This window comes from Carcharhinus amblyrhynchos, chromosome 1, assembly GCF_965287045.1.
Source record: "Carcharhinus amblyrhynchos chromosome 1, sCarAmb.v2.hapA, whole genome shotgun sequence".
NCBI classification, from domain to species: domain Eukaryota; kingdom Metazoa; phylum Chordata; class Chondrichthyes; order Carcharhiniformes; family Carcharhinidae; genus Carcharhinus; species Carcharhinus amblyrhynchos.
Window position 1 is genome coordinate 67634408 of NC_137324.1, and position 26766 is coordinate 67661173.

General features: G+C 41.3%; 1 protein-coding gene across 1 annotated transcript in view; it reads left to right on the forward strand.

Moving 5' to 3' along the window:
- Positions 1 to 26766, forward strand: part of LOC145341448 (zinc finger SWIM domain-containing protein 6) — a 177163-nt gene that overhangs the window by 106262 nt on the left and 44135 nt on the right. Inside the window, exons 2-4 of the mRNA XM_080186405.1 lie at positions 12862 to 13218; positions 14470 to 14618; positions 19588 to 19738. Coding sequence (XP_080042531.1) covers positions 12862 to 13218; positions 14470 to 14618; positions 19588 to 19738 — 657 coding nt within the window. The remainder of the gene's footprint in view (positions 1 to 12861; positions 13219 to 14469; positions 14619 to 19587; positions 19739 to 26766) is intronic.

A 26766-nucleotide genomic window follows, 5' to 3' on the forward strand; every position in this document is an offset into this window, starting at 1 on the left:
GATGGGCTGTGTTTTTAAAATGGAACTGACTGATTTAACAAAACCGTGAAAAAAAAACACAAGCACCAAAAAAAACCAAGCTGCACTAACTTTTTAAAAATTGATTTGATTTAAGAATGGAATGTAGCGTACATTGCATTAAGTTGAAGATGTCACAAAATAATCAAAATGTCTTAATTTTTCACCCAAATATCAAATATTCTTGCAGAATAATAATCAGCTTGCTATAAGGCAACTCACCATGTTGGAAGCATTGCAAACAGCTAATTGGAAGAGTTTGGTTTGCAAGAACCATGTGATCCATTAACTAAGTCCATTTACCCCATGTGATGAAACTGTGGCTCAATCTGGCCATCCAATTCTGAGAAGCCACCGCAGCATGAAAACCTTTAATAATGTAGATGTGTGGCTCTTAATGACAAATTAAAGCTTTTCTAGCAATGACAAAAATGTTAAAATAACACGAACTTCAAGTACATCAGCAGGGTGCTTCTTAACAGTGTAAGAGATGAATGCCAGATATTAATGCTGTGTACGCCTTACTACAAAGTACTTATGATTATATTAAAGGGTTGCTATTAGGATAAGATGCAATAATAGCCTCTTCATGAATGATTGCAAAAGAAAAAGTGCCACTGATATTTCAGATACTTGCTATTGAACAGTAGGGACAGAGCACTGATTCGCATTGTTGGCTCTGCATTGTCCCCTGGTCAGTGCTCTGGAACTCTGCAATGACCTGTTAACTGGATTGTAAATGTAGTTAAATTCATTGTGAAGGGTTGATGAGACCACCTGTTCTTCAGTAACCCTGAAAGTTTCCGGGTAGTTCACCTTCAGTTTGAAACTTTAGTATCTCCTCACTTGTCAGAATGTGAAATGCTATGGGAGCAGCATCTTCATCCTTTAGTGCACTGCACTTGCTGTGGCATAGCTTTCACATCACGCTGACAGAAATAGTACTGTGTACCTGGGACATAAAATTAACTCACATTCACCTCCCTGTCATCAACTCTGTCCTGTACTTGACTTTCAAGAAAGATGAAATCAAACAGGGAAATGAAACAGGTGTTCAATTCATCTGGCTCCCAGCGGTCTCTATCAGTAAGTTTCCAGATTCATATCTTTTAGCTTTTTTAAAAAAGTGACAAAATGGGAGCCCTTGGGAATTTTGATATGTAATTATGTACAATGCTAGCTTTAGTAAGCGAACAGTTGAGGCCACTGAGAGACAATCCTGTGAGTATTCCTTTTAAGCTTGTACAACTTGCTTTAATGCGTGACATGTACTTATACTTCACACAATTTACAAGTAGTCTGTAATAGACACAGTCACTGCTATTTCTGGTTTGTTATTTGATTTTCTTCTGTTTTTCCACAAGAGCATGTGTGCAAGTAAGGAATTTCTGGTCCAAAAAATAATTGGCTTTCTTCCAATTCTGTAAGAAAATATTTTCCAACTCTTTGCTTGTTGCTTCCCTGTCTTCTGTCTGGGAATCATGCTGGAAGGTGGTGCTATCCCAATGCTCTCAAACCGTTGATAGGAAACAGGCTGGTTTTAACTTGCAGAGCAGGCTAGGATAGGCCTACCTTTTTACTAACATTTCCTGATGCTGTTTAGTAGCAGAGAGGGAGAGGTCAAAGCATATTGGTGGGCATGAGAAAGAAGCATGAGTGTCAGAGATGAGAAGAAGGGCCCCAGCAAGAGTTTAATTTTTAAAAGTAATGAAGATATGTTTGTGTAGTTTGTTTTGATCAATGAATTTGAATGCCACGGTTTAAATACTGCACCATTTTATTCTGTTCATCATAACTTTGTGGTCAGTCCTGGTATTTTCGGAATGCAAAAGTTCAGAAATGTTCAAAATAAATAATATCCATGCCAGGTGAACAGTGAGATATGCAGAATCATCATGATAATGAAGTATTACTTCATATGCCCCAAGAGCAGGAAACTTGAAATAGAGGGCACTGAGGGTCAATAGTGAGGCTGATTATAAGCCTTCAAAATGGTGGAAGGGATCCAATTCCAGGATTCCCAGCACTAGCAAATTTATTGGTGCAGGATAAGGGTGTGGGAAGCAATCCTAAATTCTGCACTCCTGGCCTGGTTGATTCCATTGCCAGGTATGGGTCTCATTTTCCCCCCCTCCCCCTGCCCCTTGCAATTTTCAGAGTCAGGCCAGCTGGAGAAAAGGATATCTGGTCACCTGTTTCTGTTGTTGAAGTTTACAGATGACCCTATCATGAATGTTTAAGCTCTAAGAATCTATTATAATAGATTTGCTCAACAGTGGTGTGTTTTCACAGATGGAAATGGAGTGTTTGCTTTGACAGCTATAGGAGGTTGTAATTTTTTTGAACGTGAGTAAGTGGATGTGGAGGTTGGAGGGGAGGCTGGAAGGGTCTTGGTGAGTGGGTGAGTGACAAGAGGCAGCGAAGGGTGAGGGCCCAGAAAACCAAGATAGGCCTTTATAGCCAGCCTGCCTTGGCACTTGCACACCTCCGTGGCCACATTTAAACAGCTTCTGCTGTTGTGGTGGGCCCAACTCAATCCTATCCCTATCTGTTTGGAGAAAAACTGGTGTGCCTCGTTTATCTGAGGACGATCTGCCAAATTGGGAAAATTCCATCTCAATGGTGAAAATCCAGCCCATGCATCCAACTGTGGATGAATAAATAATTCATGGGAGAGATATTTTTGAAGTTGTGTTGAGGGACGTGAACTCCATTTTCACTAAAAATGCTTTCCTTCTCCTTTGGGTCACCATAATATTTTTGTAGGTGGTATTATTGATGTATTGCAGAAGTCTTCCTAGGTATACAGAACCTGTTCTGACATGGAAATTGCAGAGGTATTATCAGACCATCACGCGAATCAATACCTGTTAAGTGCTTTGAAAGATTAGTCATGGCACAGATCAATTCTGGCCACTCAAATTGTCTGGATCCACTACAGTTTGCCTATCACTGCAACAGGTCCATAGCAGTCACCATCTCCCTGGCTCTACACTCAACCCTGAAACACCTAGACAACAAAGACACCTATGTCAGACTCCTATTTATCAACCATAGCCCAGCCTTCAATACCACCATTCCTACAAAACTCGACTTCAAATTTTGCAGTCTGGGGCTCAGCTCCTCCCTCTGTGATGGGACCCTAAACTTCCTAACTCGCAGACCACAATCAATAAGGATAGGCAACAAATCCTCTGTGGTCATCCTCAACACCAGTGGCCTACAAGGTTGTCTCCTCAGCCTCCTACCATACTCCTTATGCACCTATGATTGTATGGCCAAATTCCATTCCGTCTTGATTTTCAAGTTTGCAGATGACACCACTGTAGTGGGTAGGATCTCAATGATGAGACAGAGTACAAAAGCCCACCAACACCTCTACTTTCTGAAGGGGCTAAGGAAATTTAGCACACAAGAAACAATATTTCACTGTGTGCTAAAACACGTGACAATAAATCAAACCAAGTTATTGAAAGTTCCAACCACTGTTGGAACTCAAAACGGTGCATCGCGTAAAGTGGAAGAAATGAGTAATCCTGAAGAAATATTCTCCAACCATTTGTAAATAGGAGCAGGTGAAGCATTTTGGGTGGAATTTTCTAATTTCATTTTTGGCACAAAAATTGGTGCAATTTTATTCTGGCCCTGGTAGCACCATGCAGATCTCAATTTTCAACCACTTCAAAAAAAATTTGACCCATGACCCAGTGCTACAAACAGTGGCAGCCCAGTCCTATTTGCCCTTGAAGGTGATGGTGAGCTGCTGCCTTGAACTGCTGCAGTACATGAGTTGTAGGAACACGGTAAGGGAGGGAGCTGCAGGATTTTGACCCAGCTACAATGAAAAAACGGTGATATTCTAAGTTGGGATGGTGTGTGGTTTGGAAGAGTATTTGAAGGTGGTGGTGCTTCTATGTTGCCTACTTCCCTTATCCTTCTAGGTGGTAGAGGTTGTCAGTGTGGAAGGTGTTGTCGAAGAAGCCTTGGTGAGTTGCTGCAGTACACCTTGTAAATGGTACAGATTGCTCATAGGTTGTTGGTGGAAGAAATGAAAATTGAAGGTGGTGAATGGAATCACAGTCAAGCAAGCTGCTTTGAGTTGGATGGTATTGTTGGAGCTGCACTTATTTCAGGCAATTGGAAAGTGTCCTATCTCACACCTTGGGGAGTCAGGAGGTGAGTTAGTCACTGGAGAATTCCCAGTCTCTGACCTGCTCTTGTAACCAGACTCTTTATATGGCTAGCCTAGTCCGTGTGTGTGTGCATGCACCAAGCATATTGGATGGTCTGTGCCATGCACCGGTGTCTAGTCTGAGGGAGGAGGAAGGGCTGCAATTGGCCAGGGCATTTGTTGGCTAACAGGGAAAGGGGAACATCCATCCAGGTTTGAACTGTTTGCATGTGTGAACACCACTTAACTAGATTGCAGTGCTCTTTGCTGTTGAGTAATGTGCTGACTTGGTGCACCCATGATTTGAGATTTGCCCTTGAGTTGCATTGAAGTTTTGTTTATTGGCTGCACCCCATCCCTTCAAATTGTGTCAGTAGATTTAACACTACCTGGAGCTCAGAGCTGTTGGTAGGTGTGCGGAGCAATCACCTGCATGTCTCTTGTTTCGTGGTGAGGGACCCAGTGACCTAAAAGTTCTCATTTGTTATCCATATGAATGTTAGTCCCGGATTACTCACTCTTGTGGTAAGTAGCAATCTTCAATAATGCCTGTTTGAAGGGCTGTTACCACAAATATTCATGTATAATACAGCACAGGATTTAGTGGCTGCCATTAGTTCCCTTTACCTGCTGTGACTGAATCTAGATCATTATAAACACAAGTTTTCTATCACTGCAAGGTTTCTACTGTTTTGTCCTTGATCTGTGGCACCAAGTGCCTGGAGTAGAAAAGAAACTTCCTGTTGTCACATAACTTTGTGCATACACTGCTGGCTACCCGAGAGTGGTGTTAGTACAGATCTGCAGTACAGTCGTTCTCTAGCCTCATCTTGGATGATGCACAGCTATAGTAAAGCTGAGTGAGGTGAAAGAAAATTGTTGGTCTGGCAGCATGTGGACTGTTACCACATTCTTTTTATAATTATCCATTTAATTGTATATTTACACCCTTGGGCTATAAACAGAGCAAATAAATACCTAATGCTGTTTTTAAAATTCTTTTTATATTGTACTGAGAGACTTTTCTGTTAATTTTAACTAGCTTTGGGAAACTGACTCCTAGCAACTTCTTTTGCTGTTCTTCCAGCAACATTTGAGACCACTGGGAAGGTGAATCTATGGATGCTGCGGTAACAGCAGTTGTATTATTTAGCTTTATAAATGCAGGAGAGTTTTGCATTTAACACTGAATGCACTTCTCTGTGCTATATTTTTCTCTACGCCGCTTGTTCAAGATTTCTTTTTTTCCTTTTGTGGTTTCACTGAGAAAAGGCTAAAAATGGAAATATTGCCTGCATGTTTGTTGTATATAATCTGACTGCTGGAAGCAACAGGGAAAAGGAGCAGTCATCAGGTACATTTCATGCTAAAACTGCATGGTACCGCCATCTAATTGAGCGTAACCTCAGCAGAGAGATGCACATGAATTTTATAAAGCTCCAGACTAGCAGGCAGATGTTTTTCAATGTTTTCACAGTCGTCTGTATCATCGAAGTTAGCATTTGTTCTTGTGCTGGTGCTTGGTTTTGGAAGTAAGTTATTACTTGAGAGCGTGGACTGGCTTCTAGAACAAGGCAGCCATGCATTAATAGAATACCATAGTGTATTGTGCTTGAATTGTAAATCCAATGTAGACAATCAATCCATATTTAAACCAGAATAGAAAACCTGCAGGAAGCTTGTACCATTAATTACTGGCCTTGATGTATAGGCTGGCCTCACTCTGTATAGTAAGCATGCATGGACAATGTCTCAAAAAGGGATCCTCGGGACAGGAGTTGGTACCAATTTTCAGAGCGGGTGGTTTGAGTCAGGTCCAAGGTTGCTCGGATCAGTCTGAGCGTGAGAAAAGGCATGTAAAGTAGATAACTAGTCAGAATGTCACTGCAGGATCTAGTCCAAAAAGGCAAGTTATTTTAATAATAAATTCATTTTACATGTTTAAAAAAAAGCCTGGTTTTCAGACATGGCTGCATTCTTGCATAATCAGATTTGAGACATTATATTTGTACTATGATTTTTATAATCTGTTGCAGAGTTCACAGGCAAAAGCTTTTTGGGGGATGCAAAATAACTCCCCTCAGTGGAATTGAGGAGAATGATGGTGAAATGCCCACCAGAAGCCCCATCTCCTCATCTCATGATCTAACCCATGACAGAGGGTTCTGCAGATAATGTGGGACGATGTTTCAGAAATGGTCTACATTTGGTACAAATCTGCCCAAATTTTGTTTTTATCAGTGATTGTAGATGATCCCAAATCTGAGGGCAGGGAAGGGGACAGTATTTTCCACACTATCGAGATCCTGACAGAGTCGTTGTATCAGTTGCAATGACGTAACTGATAAGTATTAAATACTGTTTTTGTTTGCTCTTAATATGATTCCATACAAAGGCTATTTTTGGACTTCAGCTGTATTTTTTCAGTTTTAATGGTGTGTATGTTTCTTTTTATGGTGTTACTGTACATCCAGTATTGGGAAAAAGTGAACACTGAATATTATTTAGAATAATTTACCTCTGCTCCAGAAGGATTGAAAATGTGAGCATTGAGGTTTCTGTGGCTTTTAATCAAATTTAGTACATGGGCTGAAGAAACCATTGCTTCTGATGAATTTGAGATTGCACCAAATAGGTGATAACCTGTCCTATGTTGCCTTATTTTTTTCCTGAGGTATTTTAGTTATCTCCTTTAAATGACTTCTGTAGTTGTTGGATTTGATGTGATTTGCTGTGGTTAAAATAGTAAACATTTTTGATTTTGGCTGTTTAATTTCCAATCAGTGCCATCTTGAATTGTATGAGGTTGTCAATGTTTTGTTTGTACTTTTCATAGTATGCTGTTTCTTGGAGGTCTTTTCATCTGTGTGTTCATCTACATGTCTGTTTTTTTTTGCTTTCTTGCCAAGAAGGCTGAGCAACAAAAGAGGTACTACAAACATCCAGACACCACTTACTGTCCAGTGTGGCTGAACCTCTAGCTTCCCCACTCTCTTTGACTAGGATATTGTGGAATGGATTGGAGCATCTGACTTATTTACAACTCCACCATGTAGTTAAATACAGAGTGAAATAAATTAGCTATGGAGATCGAGATTCATTACTTTATATCTTTGGTTTGTGTAAATGAAACAGAGATGCCAAGGGACTGGAAGAGAACAGTTTCTCTCCCAATCGGACTAATAGAATTCCTACAATGCAGAAAGAAGCTAATCAGCTCATCGAGTCTGCACCAACTCTCCGACAGAGTATTGTACTCAAGCCCACCCCTCTGCCCTATCCCTGTAATCCCATATATTTACCTCACCAATTCTCCTAACCTACACATCTTTGGATGTCAATGGGCAATTTAGCATGGCCAATCCACCTAACCTGCCCATCTTTCGACTGGGAAGAAACTGGAACACCCATAGGAAATCCATGCAGACGCTGGGAGAATGTGCAAGCTCGATGCAAATAGTCCCCAAGACTGGAATCGAACCCAGGTCCCTGGCACTGAGGCAGTAGTGCTCACTACTGTGCCACTATGCCATCCCTTATGCGGCATTATATGGGATAGGGTTAGTAATTACAAAGTAAAATGTGGGTTGATTTGGAAACAGCCAGCATGAGTTTCTTGAGAGGAAATTGTTTAACTAATTTGCTGGAGTTTTTTTGAAGATGTAACAAAGGACCGATGAGGGTAATGAAATATGGTATACTTGGCATTCAATACAGTGTCATGTAACAGACTTGTGAAAAAGTTAAAGGTCATGGAATAAAAAGGATAGTAGCAAAGTGTATGCAACATTAACCTGAAAAATAGGAAGCAGAGAGTAATGGTCAATGGATTATATTTTGGGCTGGAGTAAGGTTTGTAGAGGGTTCACCAAGTGTCAGTGCTGATGTCTATTAATGATCCAGATCTCAGTGTACAAGTTATAATTTCAAAGTTTGCAGATGATGCAAAAGTTGATGGTATTTTTAAACTGTGAAGAGGACAGTGCAGAACATCAAAAGGACATAGACAAGTTGGTGGAATGGGCAAACCAGTGGCAGATGAAGTTCAATGTGGACAATTGGGATGTGATGCATTTTACCAGGGAGAAGATTGAAAAACAGTACAAAATAAGGGGTAAAATTCTTTAAAGGGCTGAAGAATAGAGGGACCTGGGATATATGTGCTGTGATGTTGTTGGGCTGGGATTGCACTAGGTGGGATGGAGTTCTCTCCGTTCAATAAATCACAGTTGTCCAGATACAGTATGAAGGTGAAGACTGTCCTAACAACAAAAAAAGGAAAAAAGTACCTAGCTCTTCTTTGAGCCAAACTTTACACACAATAAGTCCTTCCCTCTCCAAGGCAGCAGCCTCCTCTCATTCACAAGTGGGCTTCCCTTCAAGCAAGAGTCAGTACCCTGCTCATATAATCTGATCAGGCTGCACAGTTAATAGTCATTGCACTGATTCTTCATCAGTCTGTCATTGACTTCCTGTGATCATCTTGGTAGGAAAAGCTCTTGTCCAGAAATACTGACCTTCCAGCATGCAGCCCCTGGTGACACCACAATGCACAGGTCATTGAAGGTGGCAGGACAAAGAGAGATGGCAGCTAATAAACTATTTTGTATTCTGGGCTTTATTAATAAGGGCATAGAGTCCAAGAGCAAGGAGGTTATACTGAACTTGTACAAGTCACTAGTTAAGACCTCAGCAGGAATATTGTGCACGCTTCTGTGCGATGCACTTCAGGAAGGATATGTACGCATTGGAGAGAGTGTTGAAGAAGTTTACAAGAATGGCTCCAGGGATGGGAAATTTTACTTGAGGATAGATTAGAGGGGTTGGGACTGTTCTCCCTGGAGAGAAGGCCAAGAGGAAATTCAATAGCGATGCTCAAAATCATGAGGCAGCAGGACCAAGTCGAAAGGCTGATACTGTTTCTGCTCATAAAATGATTAGGAATGAAGGGCACGGAGTTAGTGATGTGAAAGTAGCAAATCTGACATGAGGAAAAAACTTTTTCAGAGTTGTTCAGGTCTGGAATGCACTGCCTGGAAGTGTGGTGAAGGCAGGCTCAATCAAGGCATTCAAGAGGGCATTAAATGGAATATTTGAACAGAAACAGTTTGCAGGATTCGGAGGGAAAAGGCAGAGGAATGGCACTCAGCCATAATGCTTGCTTGGCGAGCCAGTGCAGACACGATGAGCCAAATGGCCTGCGCTGTAACAATTCTATGAATCTGAGAGCTGGGGGCCTAGAGAAGGAGGAGAGGGAGAGAGAAAATATGAAGGCAGTTCGAGAGGTGTGTGGAAAATGCAACAAAATGAGTGGAAAGTGTGGAACAGCACTGTTACAGGAAGAAATGCCTAATTTACATTTTTAAAATTGTGCTTATCCAACGAGGCTTATCTGGGGCTTAGGATTTCGATAAATGCCTGGATGCAACTTTGCAACTAGCAATCTAAGAAGATTTACATGATTACCTCCCATTCATCTTTAACAATATGCCTTAAACCCAAAGAAAACCATTGTTGCACCAAACAGAATTTCACTTTGTGCTGAAAACCCTGATACTGTCATTCATCTTCAAAGCTGCGTTATTTCCTGGAGTACTTTCTTGATCGTACTGAGATGCAATTCCATGGCCTGCCTATTCCAACCTTGCCCAAATAGCCATTTATATGACTCTGTGACACTAATGCTGGAAAATTGGAGCAGATTGTCCATGATGGCCTTAGCTGGGACGTCTTCACCTTCTGCTATCCATGTTTCTGGGAAGGAATGGCAAAGGAGGGCTGTTGTGTTTGATTGTTCCCTGCATATGATTATTTCAGCTGGGGTATGATCACTGAAAAGGAAAAACTACATTGCAGGCAAGCAGCTTTGAAGCATTGAATAAAACTTATGCGCACACAATCTCGATACATAATGTGTGTGAAGTAACTACAACTTGGCTTCTGGCCTTTATGTTTTAAAAATAAAAAAATCAACGCCTCAGCTAAAAGACAGCTTTTTTTTTGTAATTCCTCTGTGGGATGTAAATGTTGCTGCCAAGGCCAGCAATTGTTGCTTGAAAGCCGTGGTCAGCTACCTTCTTGAATCACTGGTATAGGTACAATCTGCAGTGCTGCTACGAAGAAGTTGAAGGATTTTAACCCCAGCGACAGTGAATAAATCCATAGAATCCCCATAGTGCAGAAGAAGGCCTGTAGGCCCATCAAGTCTGCATCCACTCTCTAACAGAGCATCTTGCCTATCCCTGTAACCCCACACGTTTACCCCGCTAATTCCCCTAACGTATGCATCTTTGGACTGTAGGAGGAATCTGAATCCATATTTGAATATGCTTAGCTTTGTCACAGCTGTGATTAGCTAACATAGCTTGCAATTGAATAAAGGACTTGCATGATGTGACTGGACTTGTGCCTAACAGGAGTGAGTTGAAGTTGCAAAGTCCAGCATTTAGCAGACAGTGATGTTCAGACTGGGGTGAAATTAAGCAGCAGTCTGGAAGTGAAAGACAATGTATTTTACGGTTTTAGGTAAGTGACTAGGAGTTCATAGTATGCTGATGGAGTTGGAGAAAACGTGTAAATAGGTGGTATTTATTTTGGGATTACTATTTAAAGGGTGAAAAGCTGCAGCATGCTACAGTGCAGAGGGACCTGGGGGTCCTTGTGCATGAGTCGCAAAAACCCAGTCTGCAGGTGCAGCAAGTGATCAAGAAGGTGAATGGGATGCTGGCCTTTATAGCGAGGGGATAGAATATAAAAGCAGGGAGGTCTTGCTGCAACTGTACAGGGCACTGGTGAGGCTGCAGCTGGAGTACTGTGTGCAGTTTTGGTTGCCGCACTTGCGCAAGGATATTTTGGCCTTGGAGGGAGTGCAGAGGGGAGATTCACTCGGCTGATACCAGAGATGAGGGGGTTGGACTATGAAGAGAGACTAAATAGACTGGGTCTCTACTCGTTGGAGTTTAGAAGGATGAGGGGGGATCTTATAGAGACGTATAAGATAATGAAGGGGATGGATAGGGTAGAGGTAGAGAGATTCTTCCCGCTCAAAGGACAACAGGACTAGAGGGCACAGCCTCAAGATAAGTGGAGGGCAGTTTAGAATGGACTTGAGGAGGAACTTCTTCACTCAAAGGTGAATCTCTGGAATTTTCTGCCAGTTGAAGTGGTGGAGGCTACCTCGCTAAATATATTTAAGACACGGGTAGATAGGTTTTTGGTAGGCAAGGGAATTAAGGGTTATGGGGAGAAAGCAGGAAAGTGGAACTGAGCCACTTCAGATCAGCCATGATCTTATTGAATGGCGGGGCAGGCTCGAAGGGCTAGATGGCCTACTCCTGCTCCTATTTCTTATGTTCTTATTGACGCCCCCTTGTGCTCTAGGTCATGGCATCTAGCAGGACCAAGCTAGTCCCCAGTGTCGTGTCACTACTGACTAACTAAAAATTGTGATTTTGCTTCTTTTTTTTACTTGGCTTGTATTTGGTGGAGACTCTTCAAACTGCAAAATTTTTGTTTGATTGAAATATGAGGGCTTGTTTTCGAATGGTATGCCATGACGTTGGAGTTTTTTTGCCATTATTTGTGGTGGTTCACTTGACAGTAGTTGCACATATTAAATCTTAGCAGCTCTTTGCTGCAGAGCCTTTTGGTGCTGTAGATCCTATTGTATTCCAGCATTGCTACAAAGCTTAAATATGACAAAGCAGATTTAAATCAATGCTGATTTAATCCTTTGAATACTGAGCATAATGTAACTTTCAGTTTATCTTTTTTTAACTAATGTAACCTTGACTGTTTCTTGGGTGGAAAACTACTCCATAAATTTTGGCTGTATTTGCTTGAAATGTTCTACATTTTATCTTCAGTTTTGCAATTACCATGGCAAGTGGTCAAAAAATGCTGAAAGATTAGTTGTAAATAAATGTCTTGGTTTGCTGATCTATTTTTCCTACGTTGTCCTTTTCGTAATTATCGTCTGCCCGTCCTCCTCCTTAACCCCTGCAGTCTATTTAATCAAAACTAAAGGAAAATAAAATGAAGTGTTAAAAGCTACCAGTCATGTTTGTTACTGTACAGAAACCTTTCTGATTTAATTTTGTTCGGCTCAGTTCCCTAATTATAAGGTTACCTTTAACGCATCCTATTTGCTTTAGAATAATGTAATGTTACTGTGCTTTGAGCATTGTAAGGGTTGTAACTTTGCTTGATCAATGGGTAAGCAGCACAGGGAGATGACCACTATTAGCTATAGATGGGCAATCTCCCACCCCTGTTGGCAAATTGCAGTGTATTGCTTCTGTCTGGCTTCCTTTACTGTGAGTTGAAATGAGGGACATGCAGCCATGGCTGTGGACTGCTTTAACTTGCTAGGCAAATTACGTGGTTAGTTAAAGCAATAGCTGAAAAATTAAGATTTTTACAGTTAGGAGTTTTCCCTCCTTCCAGTGTGGTTAAAATAATCAGCTTTCTCTGTGTCTCAAAAACAAATCAATATTTTTCACTCCCTTCTATGATCATGCTACTATTGTTGACATACATGCTTTCATTTAACAAAATGTGCTTCTCCCATGTTGTGATGCAGCTGCAGTGTCCGGCTGGAAGATAAGATGCTTGGCAAGATGACAGATTTGTTTATTTCATTGCTGATAAATGCTTTCCTCTTTCCTTTGCAGGATTTCACTTAAGTGGCACAGTGACTGAACCTGCCACACAGTCGGAACCAGAAACTGTTTGCAATGTTGCTATCAGTTTTGATCGTTGCAAAATTACCTCAGTGACCTGTGGCTGCGGAAACAAAGACATCTTTTATTGCGCACACGTTGTAGCACTCTCGCTGTACCGGATTCGGAAGCCCGATCAGGTCAAGTTGCATCTTCCCATTTCAGAGACACTTTTTCAGATGAACCGAGACCAATTGCAGAAATTTGTTCAGTATTTGATCACAGTACATCACACAGAAGTTCTGCCTACTGCCCAAAAACTAGCCGATGAAATCCTCTCCCTGAACTCTGAAATCAATCAAGTACACGGTAGGTTCAGCGTGTTGACCTGGCATTGATTTTTTTCCTTTGGACTGAAACCTGCTTTGCTGATGTATTAATATAAACTTTTTAAGTGCATAATTGTAGATTTGTGTTTCAGTATTTATTAAAAGTGAAGCAGATATGTCGAGTGTATTGACCAGACAACCCTAAATCAATAGAGAAACGTGTGTGTGTGTGTGTGTGTGTGTGTGTGTGTGTGTGTGTGTGTGTGTGTGTGTGTGTGTGTGTGTTTCAGGCTGGTTCGGCACTGAAATATAGTATAGCCAAATATATCTATAGAAAGTCACTATGGTTTGTATTTAGTGAACTCTTTGCTGACATATTTTGATTTGACCTGCCTGGTTGAGCATTTGGGTAGCCTTTGTTTTGTCATTGTGGTAAACAGTTTGCACAGCCAGAGGGTTTGCTGATATAATGGAGATTTATATACATGAAAGTATTTGTCCAACTTGCTTATTCCTCATTTTTTTTCTCTCTTCCCCATCAGATTTTCTTTTATTTTTCTGTAGCCATTTAGGTTTTAACAGTTAAGATTCTTTTTTTTTTCCTTCTGGTTGATTTTTCTCTTCCATCTTAATATTTTTCTTGGTTGTTTAATTTCCCTCCCTTTCCATGCTTCCAGTTCCTGCAGTTTTTTTTGTTCTTGGCTCTTATTATGACCAAATTAACTGTATGGCCTTTAGAAAAGCAAATTGCCGAGAGTCCCTGACTGTAGACCTCTTTCCAGGTGGCCATTGCTCAGCTAAAAAGACCAAGGCTTGGATGAGGCCTTCATGTGACACTTTTCTAAAGGTCTTGTATCAGTTGCATGCAGCGTTCTTGAGGTTTTTGGCATTTTGTCATATTTGCTTTTTGGGAATGTGAAATCATTTTTGGGACGGAAACACAATGTATTTTTGCTCCTTCCTTCTGTCTCTGTCTCCCCCAGTGTTTTTGTCTTTCCATCAGAACAATTGGATTGTTTTAGCTGTGATCTGCAGGGTGAAAATGGTCCCAAAATAAGATTTCCATTTGTAAAATATAACAGTTGCGATAACCCATTGCCCTCTTATACAGAGGGCAGGCGTAGGGGATTCAGTCTTTAGACCGTCTGGGTAAACAGTCCAACACATCTCAACTAGAATTTCTGGATCAATGTTTTACACTCCTACTCGCATATATTTCTTTTACTCCTTTAAACATTCAAGCTGAATTTTATTTGACCCGACTTTTAAAAGTTTTCTTCTTTGGATGAAGGTGCCCCTGACCCAACAGCAGGGGCCAGCATTGATGATGAAAACTGTTGGCACTTGGATGAGGAGCAGGTCCAGGAACAGGTTAAGCTCTTCCTCTCCCAGGGTGGTTACCATGGATCTGGAAAACAGCTGAACTTGTTGTTTGCAAAGGTATGGATTTTTAACTTGTCTCTCACCCAGCAGCTGATGTGTATGCATGGCCTGTGAACCTCACGGATCAATACCAAAAACTGACAATTCACAACCAGTAAATCAACCACTAGAAATGACTAAGCAAATAAGTAATATCATCTGACTCTAAAATATTAAGATTCAGTTGATTATACTCATTGATGTATTGATAATTTGTTATTTTTTCATGTTTTTTAAATTAATTTTACTTTGAAACTGTATCAATGGGTTTGAATGTAAAGTTAGGTGAAAGTACGGATTTATATTAAAAACAGATTGGTGCATTTCAAATAAGCCAAATGAGTAGATTCTGAGTATGGTTTCTTTAAGATGCTGTGGACTATACGAAGATGAGCTTTTGTTGAAAAGTTCACTTGCAGACTGTTTTATAAGAAGTAACCCCTGATTATTCTTTTCATGGAAATTATTTCTTGGTCTACTTTAAATACAATCCTTACAGTGCTGATTTATTTGGAAGTGATAGAAGGGATTGGCTTGTCTTCAAGATTCATTAGCCCATTTAGTATAAATTTAACCTTCAGTGCATTTACACCGAAGCACATTATAATCATATGATACAGCTTCAGTTGGGTCAGGTTTCCCCATGCGCATTGTGACTTAATACCATGACTTTTGAATACAAAGTCTACATTTTTGCCATTTTCTTCAGTATAAATGATGTCATAACTTCCTTCTTTGTATGTTTTTTACAAAGTTATTCAAAGATTGCAAAGTAAATGTACCTATATTGCAATCCGAGTAGGGAGCCATGTTCAAATGGAGCATTAGAGCACAACACTACTCACTTTTTTTTTAAAAATCCATCCCTTTATGAACATATCTGTTGACCAGGAACTTGGATCAATTGAATTGCCTCCTACATTTTGACGGTGCTTTTTGAATCTCTAGCTTTAGAGGAAAATTATTTCCATTGGAGAATTCAAAGTTATAAATTGCTAAACAAAAATTGAAGCATGCTGTGCTTGTATCGCTCTTTATAGTAGTCTTCTCCACAGCTATAACATTTTGTTAAACCTAGTACGTTGTCAAGTCTTTCATGGGTAAGGCATTGGAAATTGCTTAGCTAGTGTGCTTGCGCAGCACATTGCAATAGTGGAGTTTAAATTAGCAATGCAGTTTTTCCCTGGGCTCACCTATATGCCAAGTTCTCTGTCTCAGGCTGGTATAGGGAAGTACCAAGGCTGTCCCTGCAGTAGAAGGGAAGCTAAAATACTTTTTTGATTGGCAGAGCCCTGACTACCATGGTGGTCACTAGACCACCTTTTGGGTCGTAAAATAGACCCTTGAAAGTAGGAAAAGCTGTCTTTTGTTTATTTGTTTTAAAAGTAACATACCTCACATTAAAATCAGTTTACATATCTGGTGTACACTATATTTTCCGTCTTCTCAAAGCCCTGGAGTAGAGGCAACAGCTGTCCTCTACTATTTTGCCTAGCTGAAATCCTTCATGTGTAAGTCTAAATGGCGAGTGGTGTTCGGCTGATTAACTGTGGAAACGTGGCAGCTAATCTGACTCAGAAGAAGAATTTATAGCAGAGAAAACTCCATTGGTCCAAGAGTCCATGTCTGGATGAGAAATGGTTCTAATCACATTTACTTTCATGTTTCTGTAATCCATCGCCTTCACCCATCTATCTAATATAATCTGAAATGTTAACTTTTTTATACTTCAGCCACTAATTCTGAAAATGAATTCCACAATGCTTCAACTTAGAAGTCTGAACCTTGCTGCCAGTGTTAGGACACCATTATTGTAAACATTTCCAGCTTCCAATCCCATTGTAGTGTCCACTGGCTTCGTTTTACAGGAGGTGGCCAATTAGAGGTAGCAAGCAGGCTGCAAGAGGGCCAACTGGGAGCCAGCACACAAGGGAGGAAGGCTGGCAGCTGTCATGGTGGCTGCAGTTCAGATAGTGTCAGAGGTGAAAGAAGGAGCACACAGAGGAGGAGGTCAAATGATTTTCTTAATCCCCAGGATTCTCCATGGCAGCAGTCTCTGAGAGCACTGCTGCAATGGTGGGACTGCACCTACACTTCGTTTACTCGTCTTGTGTAAAGCTGCAGCTGTTGGGTACTCCCACTATGGGCTCACCTCCTGTGAGCTGGTGAGCCATGCAAGGGTCCCTGACTCCTCCAGGAAAATTGGAATGGCATAGAAAAATGTAGCTTAGTTACCCAATCATCTCTCTTAATTAGCTTCGTGTTACTGCCAGGTAGGTAGCCAGCAGCACTCCAGTGCTGCCCCCGGTGAAGGTCTGTGGAGATGGAAACATTGAGGAACTGGCTCACCCAGTTGGAAGAGGTTGGAGAAAATTTTGACCTTGGGTCAGGAAAAAACAACTTCACAATGTTCAAAATCTGTTGTTTTATCTTGTCTACAGTGCCTCCTTTTAATCATCAACTTCTGGAAGTGGTCTTTATCTACCTTGTCCCTTTCCCTCATAATTTTAAAAGATGCATATATCATTCTTTAATCTCTGTTTTAATTTTAAAAAACTTCTCAAGTCTCTGTTTATTTCCTCATATCAGACAACATCCTAGCAAATATGTACTCAATCCCCTTTTGAAACCTTACAACTTTGCTATAGTACAACACGGCACACAATATTCTAACTGCAGGTTTTATTAAGGCTTGACGTAGGCTTATTAGTTATGGCTAGATTTTCATATTCTGTACCTCAGGAGATAAATCCTACAATTCTATGAACTTTTCAATGTCCTCATCTACCAGGTGTACTGCCTTTAGTATTATGTTGTACCCTTCAAGTTGCTCAGCTCTTCCACAACACCTGCTGAAATTAGTTGACTGCTTTTTTTAAGATTTGATTTCAACTGCCACCGTTTAGCAATAATCTCATCAACTTCCCTTTGGTCTTATGACTGAGCTATTACTCCTGTTCTGGTATTATCTACACACTTTTGACACCGCTGCGTCCAGGACTACATCAAAACCCTTTGTGCGGTGAGCAGATGAAATCGCAAAAACCCAGCTTGCAGGTGCAGCAGGTGGTCAGGAAGGCGAATGGGATGCTGGCCTTCATAGCGAGGGGGATTGAATATAAAAGTAGGGAGGTCTTGCTGCAGCTGTATAGGGCATTGGTGAGGCCGCAGCTGGAGTACTGTGTGCAGTTTTGGGTGCCGCACCTGCGCAAAGATATTTTGGCCTTGGAGGGAGTGCAGAGGAGGTTTACTAGGCTGATACCGGAGTTGAGGGGGTTGAGCTATGAGGAGAGGCTGAATAAACTAGGCTTGTACTCGTTAGAGTTTAGAAGAATGAGGGGAGATCTCATTGAAACGTATAAGATGATGAATGGGATGGATAGGATAGAGGTGGAGAGACTCTTCCCACTCAAAAAAGACAGTAGGACTAGGGGGCACAGCCTCAAGATAAAGGGGGTGCGGTTTAGAACGGAGTTGAGGAGGAACTTCTTCACTCAAAGGGTGATGAATCTCTGGAATTCTCTGCCCGTTGAAGTGGTGGAGGCTGCCTCGCTAAATATTTTTAAGATGCGGGTTGATGGGTTTTTGATAAGAGAGGGGATTAAGGGTTATGGGGAGAGGGCGGGAATGTGGAACTGAGCCATGACAGATCAGCCATGATCTTATTGAATGGTGGGGCAGGCTTGAAGGGCTAGATGGCCTACGCCTGCTCCTATTTCTTATGTTCTTAAAATAAAATGTCCTCAACTGTTTGCCTCTGTAGCCAAGTTTTAATCCAGTTTTGTTCTTCTCCCCTTCCTCCATACCACTTGACCTTCTCAAGGTAGCACATGAAAGCTTGCAAATCAAAGGTTCTCATGAAGTTTGTGTGCACTGCTTCCACCACGTTGTCCCCTTCTTTCTCCTCATCCTCATCCTCATCCTCATCCCCATCCCCATCCCCATCCCCATCCCCATTTTCCCCCCCCCTCCCCCCCCCCCCCCCCCAACCAACCAACCTATCTTATCTGATAGTTCCTCAAAATATTCCTGTTGTTGAGGGGCCTACTCTCTCTCTCTGTGGTAATTTTATCCTAAATGGAAGATGTCCTTTTTTTTTCAATGGTGGATGCTAAGCTAACTGGCATGTAAATATCAGGATTAGTTAAGTGTCCCTTATAAAAACTTGTACCAAGTTGGCCACTCCCAATTTTCCTGGTGGAACCCACAAACATGAATTCTGAGGTCTTGGCAATTTTCTCCCTCAACCCGTCAAAACACAATTCATCTAAAATTTTCTGTATCATAAATGCTCATCTCACTTTCAATGCTTTAGCATTCCACTTTCAGACAGTGGACAGTGATTGAAAGCCAGGAATGGTGAATGTTCAATTGGCTGACTCCTTTTACTCCCCTTTTCCCAGTCCTTTTAAACAAGTACCCAGAAATATGTACACGGTAGTTTGGGTGTTCTTATAAATTTCAATGTTTTTCCTGATATAGTACAGGCAGCTGTTTTTATTACCAGAAGTTTTTAGCCTATCTAAGTATTTTTTCATGCTAAAGTGCTACTTTAGGGCTAGGGTTTAGTGCTACTTTGCATCTGATGGCCTTGGCAATCAATAATCTAAATTAAAAGAAACAGTATTGAGGTGGGAAAGCACCCATGCCCAAGGTAGTAATATCCCAATAACAGCTGTACAAGGTGAAACTGATAGAGAAGCCAATGTTATTTGTGACTAATGTTATTGAGGGAATAACTGGACTAAGATCATGGTTTGTTTTGGCGTTCATTTGAAGTGATTTTGGCCACTAAAATGGTATTGGAGAAGGACATTGATGTAGGTAAGGGTTCTTGTGTTCTTGAAACTGTTCCTAGCAGCTCATGCAGGAAAGTGTCTTTGCTATGATTACTGATGGAGAGACCAGAACCTCCAAGTGCGTACTTTAGTAGAGAATGAATAAATGGTTCGTGATGGCTGCAGCTCCTGTTTTAATAATTTGGCAGGTGCGGGAGATGTTGAAGATGAGAGATTCAAACGGTGCTCGGATGTTAACATTAATAACGGAACAGTTTATGGCTGACCCCCGTCTTTCTCTGTGGAGGCAACAAGGAACAGCAATGACTGACAAGTATAGACAGCTCTGGGATGAACTGGGTAAGTAAAAGTTGTGTTGGAGGAAAGTCGTTACTTAAATTGTAAAAGGGATTGTGTAGTGGAGGTATGGGGATTTTTTAACCATTGTACTTTCTGCCATTTTGGAAAATATGATAAATATCCTAATAGTTAAAATTTGGGTCTATTGAGTTTGAAAGTCTTTGTTCTGCCTCAAAACTAGATAACATTAAGCTTTCAGTTAACCCCCTGATGTACAGTTGCAGCAATCTTTATATATCTTTTGCTGTCTAATGGCCACAATGTGGGATGTGAATTCTGAAAGCTGTTTGTAAAGGGAAGTATTGATACCATAGAGAGTGCAAGTGCAGAAACAAGCATTCTTTGGGGAGGGTGGGGGAGGAATCTGGCTTGTTGCATTCAAATACTTTCAGCTAAAATTTACTGTGGTCCTCAAGGGGTTAAATGTGCAAAGATTTGTTTAAACATGGTTAAATTTAAAACTCTTCTCCACCTTTTATACTAAATCAGCTTGTCAGCAAGTATTGTACAGTGATGCTTACTGTGAATGTTGGAAAATCTATGACCTAGGGTTATGGGTCTGGATCTTTTAAGGTAAATTATAAGAAAGAGTTGAAAATAATGCGCAAGTTCTTGAAATGCGAAGTAAAAGCAGAAAGTTCTGAAAAGTGCAATTGTTTAAGGTGTTGGCCTGTCCCCAAAGATTTTTGGGAACTTGGGATCTCCTTCAAACCTGAAATACATTCCTAATCTAGGATACCTTTTTGTTCGCGTCCTTTTTAAAATCCGTGTTCTGATGCAACAAGTATCAGGTTCAAGGTCGGCAGTGGTTAGCACTGCTGCCTCATCGTGCCAGGGATGCGGGTTTGATTCCAGTCTTGGGTGGGTGTCTGTCTGTGTGGAGTTGCATGTTCTCCCCCTGTCTGCAAGAGTTTCCTCCCCCAGTCCAAAGGTGTGCCGGTTAGGTTGAATGGCCATGCTAAATTGCCCCTTGTCAGGGGACTGGCAGGGTAAATGTGTGGAGTGATGGGATGGTTGTTGGTGCAGGCTTGATAGGACAAATGGCGGCTTTCTGCACTAGGAATTCTGTGATTTATAAAAGAATTGCAGCTGTCTGATAGTCATGCTTTTGCTTCACTCAGATGGTTAGTGAACCACATTCAGTGTTGGGTAATTTTAATTTAAAGTGGAGTTGAGTAGCCTAGATAGGAGTACAGTGCATTTTCACCAGAATAATTCCTGGCTATGAAAAGAATTAAAGCATCAGGACAAGTTCGATAAGCTTGATCTGACTGGTTCAGAGGTCAGCTAATTTGAGGTGTTATATGATTACAGGATTGAGATTGGGAACATGTGGTGGAGCCATCAGGAACAAAGGGTGGAATCTCAAAATTTAGATCTGGGTGATTTCAGAATGACACTGGGAAGCATAAATGATAGTGGAAATCTGAAATGGTCTTCCCCTTCAGGTTATGGTTTGTGGGTGAATTGGAATCTTTAAGACTGAGATGAATAGATTTTTGTTAGGTAAGGATATCAAGGGAATTGGATTAAATGGAGAAAGTCAGCCATGATCCAACTGAATGGGCTTTCAAGCTTGTTCTGCTAATAATCCTCCCCTGTTCTCGTGTTCCTACCTAATAGTGGATAGAGGGAAGAAAATCTTTCTTGTGTTGATCTAGCTTTGCACTTGATCCCTTCCTAGCTGATCACCAAAATTGAGAGTTTGGAATCACAGAATAGAATTCCTATAGTGCAGAAGGAGGCAATTTGGCCTATCGAGTCTGCACCGACCACAATCCCACCCAGGCCCTACCCTGTAACCCCACATATTTTATCCTTGCTTGCCCTCCTGACACCAAGGGGTAATTTAGCATGGCCAGTCAACCTAACCCACACATCTTTGGACTGCGGGAGGAAACCAGAGCACCCAAAGGGAACCTAGTCAGACATGCGGGGAGCATGCAAACTCTACCCACACAGTTACCCAAGGCTAGGATCGAACCCCATCCCTGGCACTGAGGCAGCAGTGCTAACAACTGTGCCACCCGTTGGAGGGGGTAAAATGAGGATTCAAGTAATTACCCTTTGAAATACTATTTCATTGAAGCTATTTTAATGCAAAAGTGACTGCTGTTATGCAATTTAATTCTTTGGTTAATCTCTAATTTTTCCAATGTTAGAGTTCAAACATGATTATCTCTGGTTGGAGGTTTCAAGTTTTATTGCAGCTCCTTGTACTTTTTACCACAGTTTTAATATTTTTCAGCTATGCATTTATTATGTTTTGTAATGTATTGTCAATTTTTCAAATTTATTGGGCTTTTAAGACAAAGTGTATGCATACAAATTTTGAGAGAAAAACTCCAAGACAATGGGGGCGGATTTTCTGGGGGCCTGCAAAAGAGGAGATTCTGTCGGAGCTGAAATTTCACTTTTCAAAAGGCAGGTTCAAATTTGGAGATGGATTCAGTGATGTGATTGTAATGGGTCAAGCCTTGCATCTTTCCATAGTGAGATCCTACTTGTAATGTATTTGTCTGCCATAAACGCTTGTTACCTACGTGTTTGCGTCCTACCTTTGGGATAAAGTCAGCAGCGCACAATCTTGTGGCACCCAGTTCACCTTGGCTTGCAATAGTCTGCTTTGTGCAGTTGTGATGGAGGCCAGCGGTTTTCCTTGTTGAGCTCTGACGCAAGGGAAGGGATGGAGGAGAATGGCAGTTTCCATGGGAGGGTGGCAAGGGAGAGTCAGTGGAAGTAGAGTGGGGCCAGGGGGGGTGAGGAGACCAAGGAACAATAGGGGTAAGGGCCATAAAGGAGTTAATTGGGACGGGCCTGGTGTCCTGAGTGTGGTGTGGACAGTCTATCAAGATAAGAGAATGAAAGGCCTAAAGGGCAGTGTCTTTTGCTGTCCAAATGTGTGTCCAATGCAGAGTGTTGACTAGCAGAGTCCTTACAAGACTTTGAGTTTACCTGAAGCATTTTAATTATCCCCAGTGGGATTGCTGTCAGATAATGTCCTTCACAATGCACTGAGGGGAGGAGAAGTTCAGTAGTGAGTACAACACTGGGCACTAACCTGAACATTTAACAAAGGGTGAACAAAAAAAAACTTACTTCTTCCAGGGTAAAGAAAATGTCCCCAGTTCCCAAGTAACCATCAGTGTGTGTTAACCATGATGTGTTCCAGCGCACTTAGCGTTCTGCCTAAGCTAGTCACATCAGGTGAAACCAGTGTAATGTGAAATTTTATTTTGCAAAACACCCATGATGATGTGCTTATAAATTTTATGTTAATTGCAATGGAATGGAGCAGTAAAGTTGTGGCTGTGATGGAGCTTCTGTCCAGGCGACTCTTTTATGGCCCACCCATACCTAATGCATTGTTAGCTGATGGTGAGTTTCACCAATGAAAAGCTGCTCCCACTGGGTGATTGCATGTGTCTCCCTGTCACGCTGCCAGCATTTAAAATTTTAGTTGGGATCCTGTGTGAGGCAGCACAAAGTGAGTGTGTGAGCCCGTCCGCATCCTGTTCAGTTGTCGGGAACAGCATTAAAATTTTGTCCTAGAGGTGGTTACGGTTCTAATGAGCTGGCTTTGATATGGTTTTTCCATTGTCTGTAGATAATCAAATCATCAGCCTAGCTTGATGATCAATAAATACCTCACACCCTTTCTGTTGGGAGGTCACTGTTCCTTTCCCATCTTGAACAGAGAATGATTTTAAATTAACAGCTAGAGATCCAAACGATCTGCAAAGAAAGCAGCAAGGACAAGCATTGGTCAAATTCAGAAGGCAAATGATGTTTGTTAGAAATCTGCTTGTCAAGCAATACACCCACAGACAAGGGGAAGAGCACTCTGTGCAATACTCTGCATTGTTACACAAAAGCAAGCCACTGGGGGAGGGCCTCCAAGCCTGCCTGGAGCACTGGACCCCCCCAGTCTGCCATTCGGACACTGCATCCTGCAGTTGTTTCCCATCAAATGTGGGTACCTGGTGATGAGTTCTGTATCTTATTTAGTCCCATCTTTTTAGGTGTTTTGATTTTGTTGGTAGATCATTAGGGATGGCACTTGGATCTTTTTAAGGTGCACCTCTCACTGGGGGCAGATGAGGCCTTGGTTTTAATGTCCCATCTTTAAAAACAGCATTAACATTTAAATGCCATTTAACCAGTTGTAGATGATCCCCCAGTTGAGGAAACTGTTCCAAGGCATTGAACAGATGGAGAGATTCCTACATTGCAAAAACTAAAAAGATCTAAATGGTACAGAATTTATTTTTGTAGCTTTTTGACATTTGAAAATTTGTCCACACCTGCTCTAAAAGGTAAAGAACTCATTGAATGATTGCTTCTTGACCAGTTCTTTTCTGTTCTGGTCTTGGTAAAACTCCTTTACAATTCTTAAACTATTTAATATATGGGTTCGTTGACACTGACACGCTGAAGGAAATGATCAAAGATTCTTGTTCCTGGGCAAAACCTTTGGTGTGCCTGTCTAAATAACTCTCAATAATGGTGTGTCTCTTAAAGTAAAACCCCACTTGCTAAATATATTTCTTTTTCTTGTTTTTTGTTACTTACCATTGGTATTCCCTTCCCTTGCAGCATCCAATAAAACTGGAAAGGCTGCCAGCCAGTTCCTAGTGATCTGCTCATGCTATTGGATGATTAGTTGCTGGGAGGAATGTACATGACCTGCTCGTTCCTGCAGGATGGATGATTGCTGGTGGGGTTTGGTGCGTCACATTGGAACTGCAGTGCAATGTGTCCTTCCAGTGACAAATGTTGTCCTCAGCATCTTGAGTTCCTCACTGCATTGAATTTCATGGCCTGGAACTTCTGAGGAGCAGCAGTTACCATCCAATCGCTACTTCGCTCAAACTTTTCCCAACTCAGTGCTGCTCCATTTTTCTTGCCCTGTCTTCGGAGCTATCTTTACCCTGTATTTCTGGTAATGTGTCCATCTGGGGACTCTGAAGTGCAGCTGCTTTGAGGGGAATGGGAGTGGAGGTGGGGGATGACAGGACAATACCCCCTGTTTTACACTCTAGCTAACTTGTAGTCATGTTGAAGGTGAACAGGTGGGTGTGTTGGTGGGTAGTTGAGGTGTAGTCAAGGAGTGGTAGTTGGTGGGTCAGTGTGAATCTTTAGAGGGTCACTTGTGGAGTTACTCAGGAGTTAGGTTAGGACTTTTCTGTCTAACATTTCTGAATAACTAATGTGGGCGATCAAATTGAGTTTGTGCCAGAGACTTCGGACAGCTCCAGAGTCAGAGAATTTTGTGGAGGGTCCTTGCAAAGACCTGACACACTGATCTACGTGGGACAATTCCCATGTAGATCTGTATCAGGCCTTCCATAGGGTCCTGACACCACTACAACTGTACCCTCGTTTTCTGACAATCTGGAGACCTGTTGATCTGGGCCCATATTGATATGGGAATCCAGGGTAAGAATTATGTAAAACTTAAAAGTTTTTTACTAACCACTTTCAAATGAACACTTTTTTCTGCAAGCAACAGCAAAATTCACTGTTTTTAGAGGAGATAGTTATGGGATTGAATCTGGATGAGAATAGAAGTATACAGTATTACATCAGTAATAAACAGATGGTTAGAAAGGCTGTAAAGTGAAGCGTGCATATGTATTACACATGGCTCAAGTCAGTTTTTTAATGGCTGATGAGTTGTTAGTGAGTTTGCTAGTGTTTTTAAGGTCTTGCTGCTCAGTGGGAAAATTGACATTCCTGGATAAAACTTGATTTTAAAAAAAAGCTTCAACAACAACAACAACTTACTGCTAGAATTGTAAAAGCTCGGTTTAATGCATTTGAGAAAATGTGGACCTAAAGTGGAAGGAATGCTACAGCTATATTGTGCAATAATGTAACTGTTATAGGAGGGCACAGTGGTTAGCACTGCTACCTCAGTGGCAGGGACCCAGTTCAATGTCTGCAGATTTTTGCACATTTTCCGTGTTTGTGATGATTTCTTCCTGGTGTCCCCGTTTCCTCCCCCAGTCCAAAGATGTCAATTAGGTGGATTGGCCATGCTAAATGTGTGGGGCTACTGGGATAGGCTGGGGGACAGGGCCTGATTAAGATGTTCCATCTGAGTTGGTGCAGACTCAACGGGCTGAATGGCCTTCTGCACTGAAGGGATTCTATGAACAACGCAGTTTGGACTTGATGCAAGGAAAGGAAAATAATTATATATTTAGGCAAAATATTATGCAGCCTTTTCTCTTGCAAACTTTGCAGTTGTGCTTTTTTGAGTCGCAGGACCCATTATGGCAGCAACCAGCAAGTTCTCACATTTTGTGTGCCCACATCGCACAATATCAGGATGAGTGAATGACTGGTTAATTTGTTTTGGTGTTGGCCAATGCTCCTCTTCAAATAGTTCCCTGGGATTTTTTTATAGCTAGAGAAACCTCCTCTTCAATGCCTCATTTGAAGAGTGGAAGAGGCACCCAATGTAGTTGTTAAATGTTGAAATGACGTCAAATAAGGGCCAGGCTTGTTTAGTCCACAATACCTTTTTATTATCTGTTGAGACCTGGGAGACCAAAGCCTAAATCAAATCTTTACTACTCAAAAATCACTGGTTTTCTAATGAGTATGATTGCCTGTTTTCCCTTTTTGAATGTTGAATGAAACTTGTATCGAGGAATAAAGACGCCCACCATATACTCGTTATGACTGCTGAATTAATAATGCAGGTTTATAAATAGAACGAAGATTCTATTGTATTCTAGGAGTGAGGTTAGTCTAAATCTCAATAATTTTGTGGAGTAAGGCTGTTTATTTTGGTATGCATTCATACTTTCAAGCATATTTGAGCAATAAAAATCTCTAAGAAGCTTACTACAGTATCATCTCTGCTCTGTTATTTTGAGCCTGTTAACATGTTTTGCTCCATACAATATTTAATTCCCAGCCTTTGCAGCACAGCAGATGTACTTTTTATATTTGAGATTTTGACAAGTTGGAAGATCGTAGAATCCCCACAGAGAAGGAGACCATTCGGCCGATCAAGT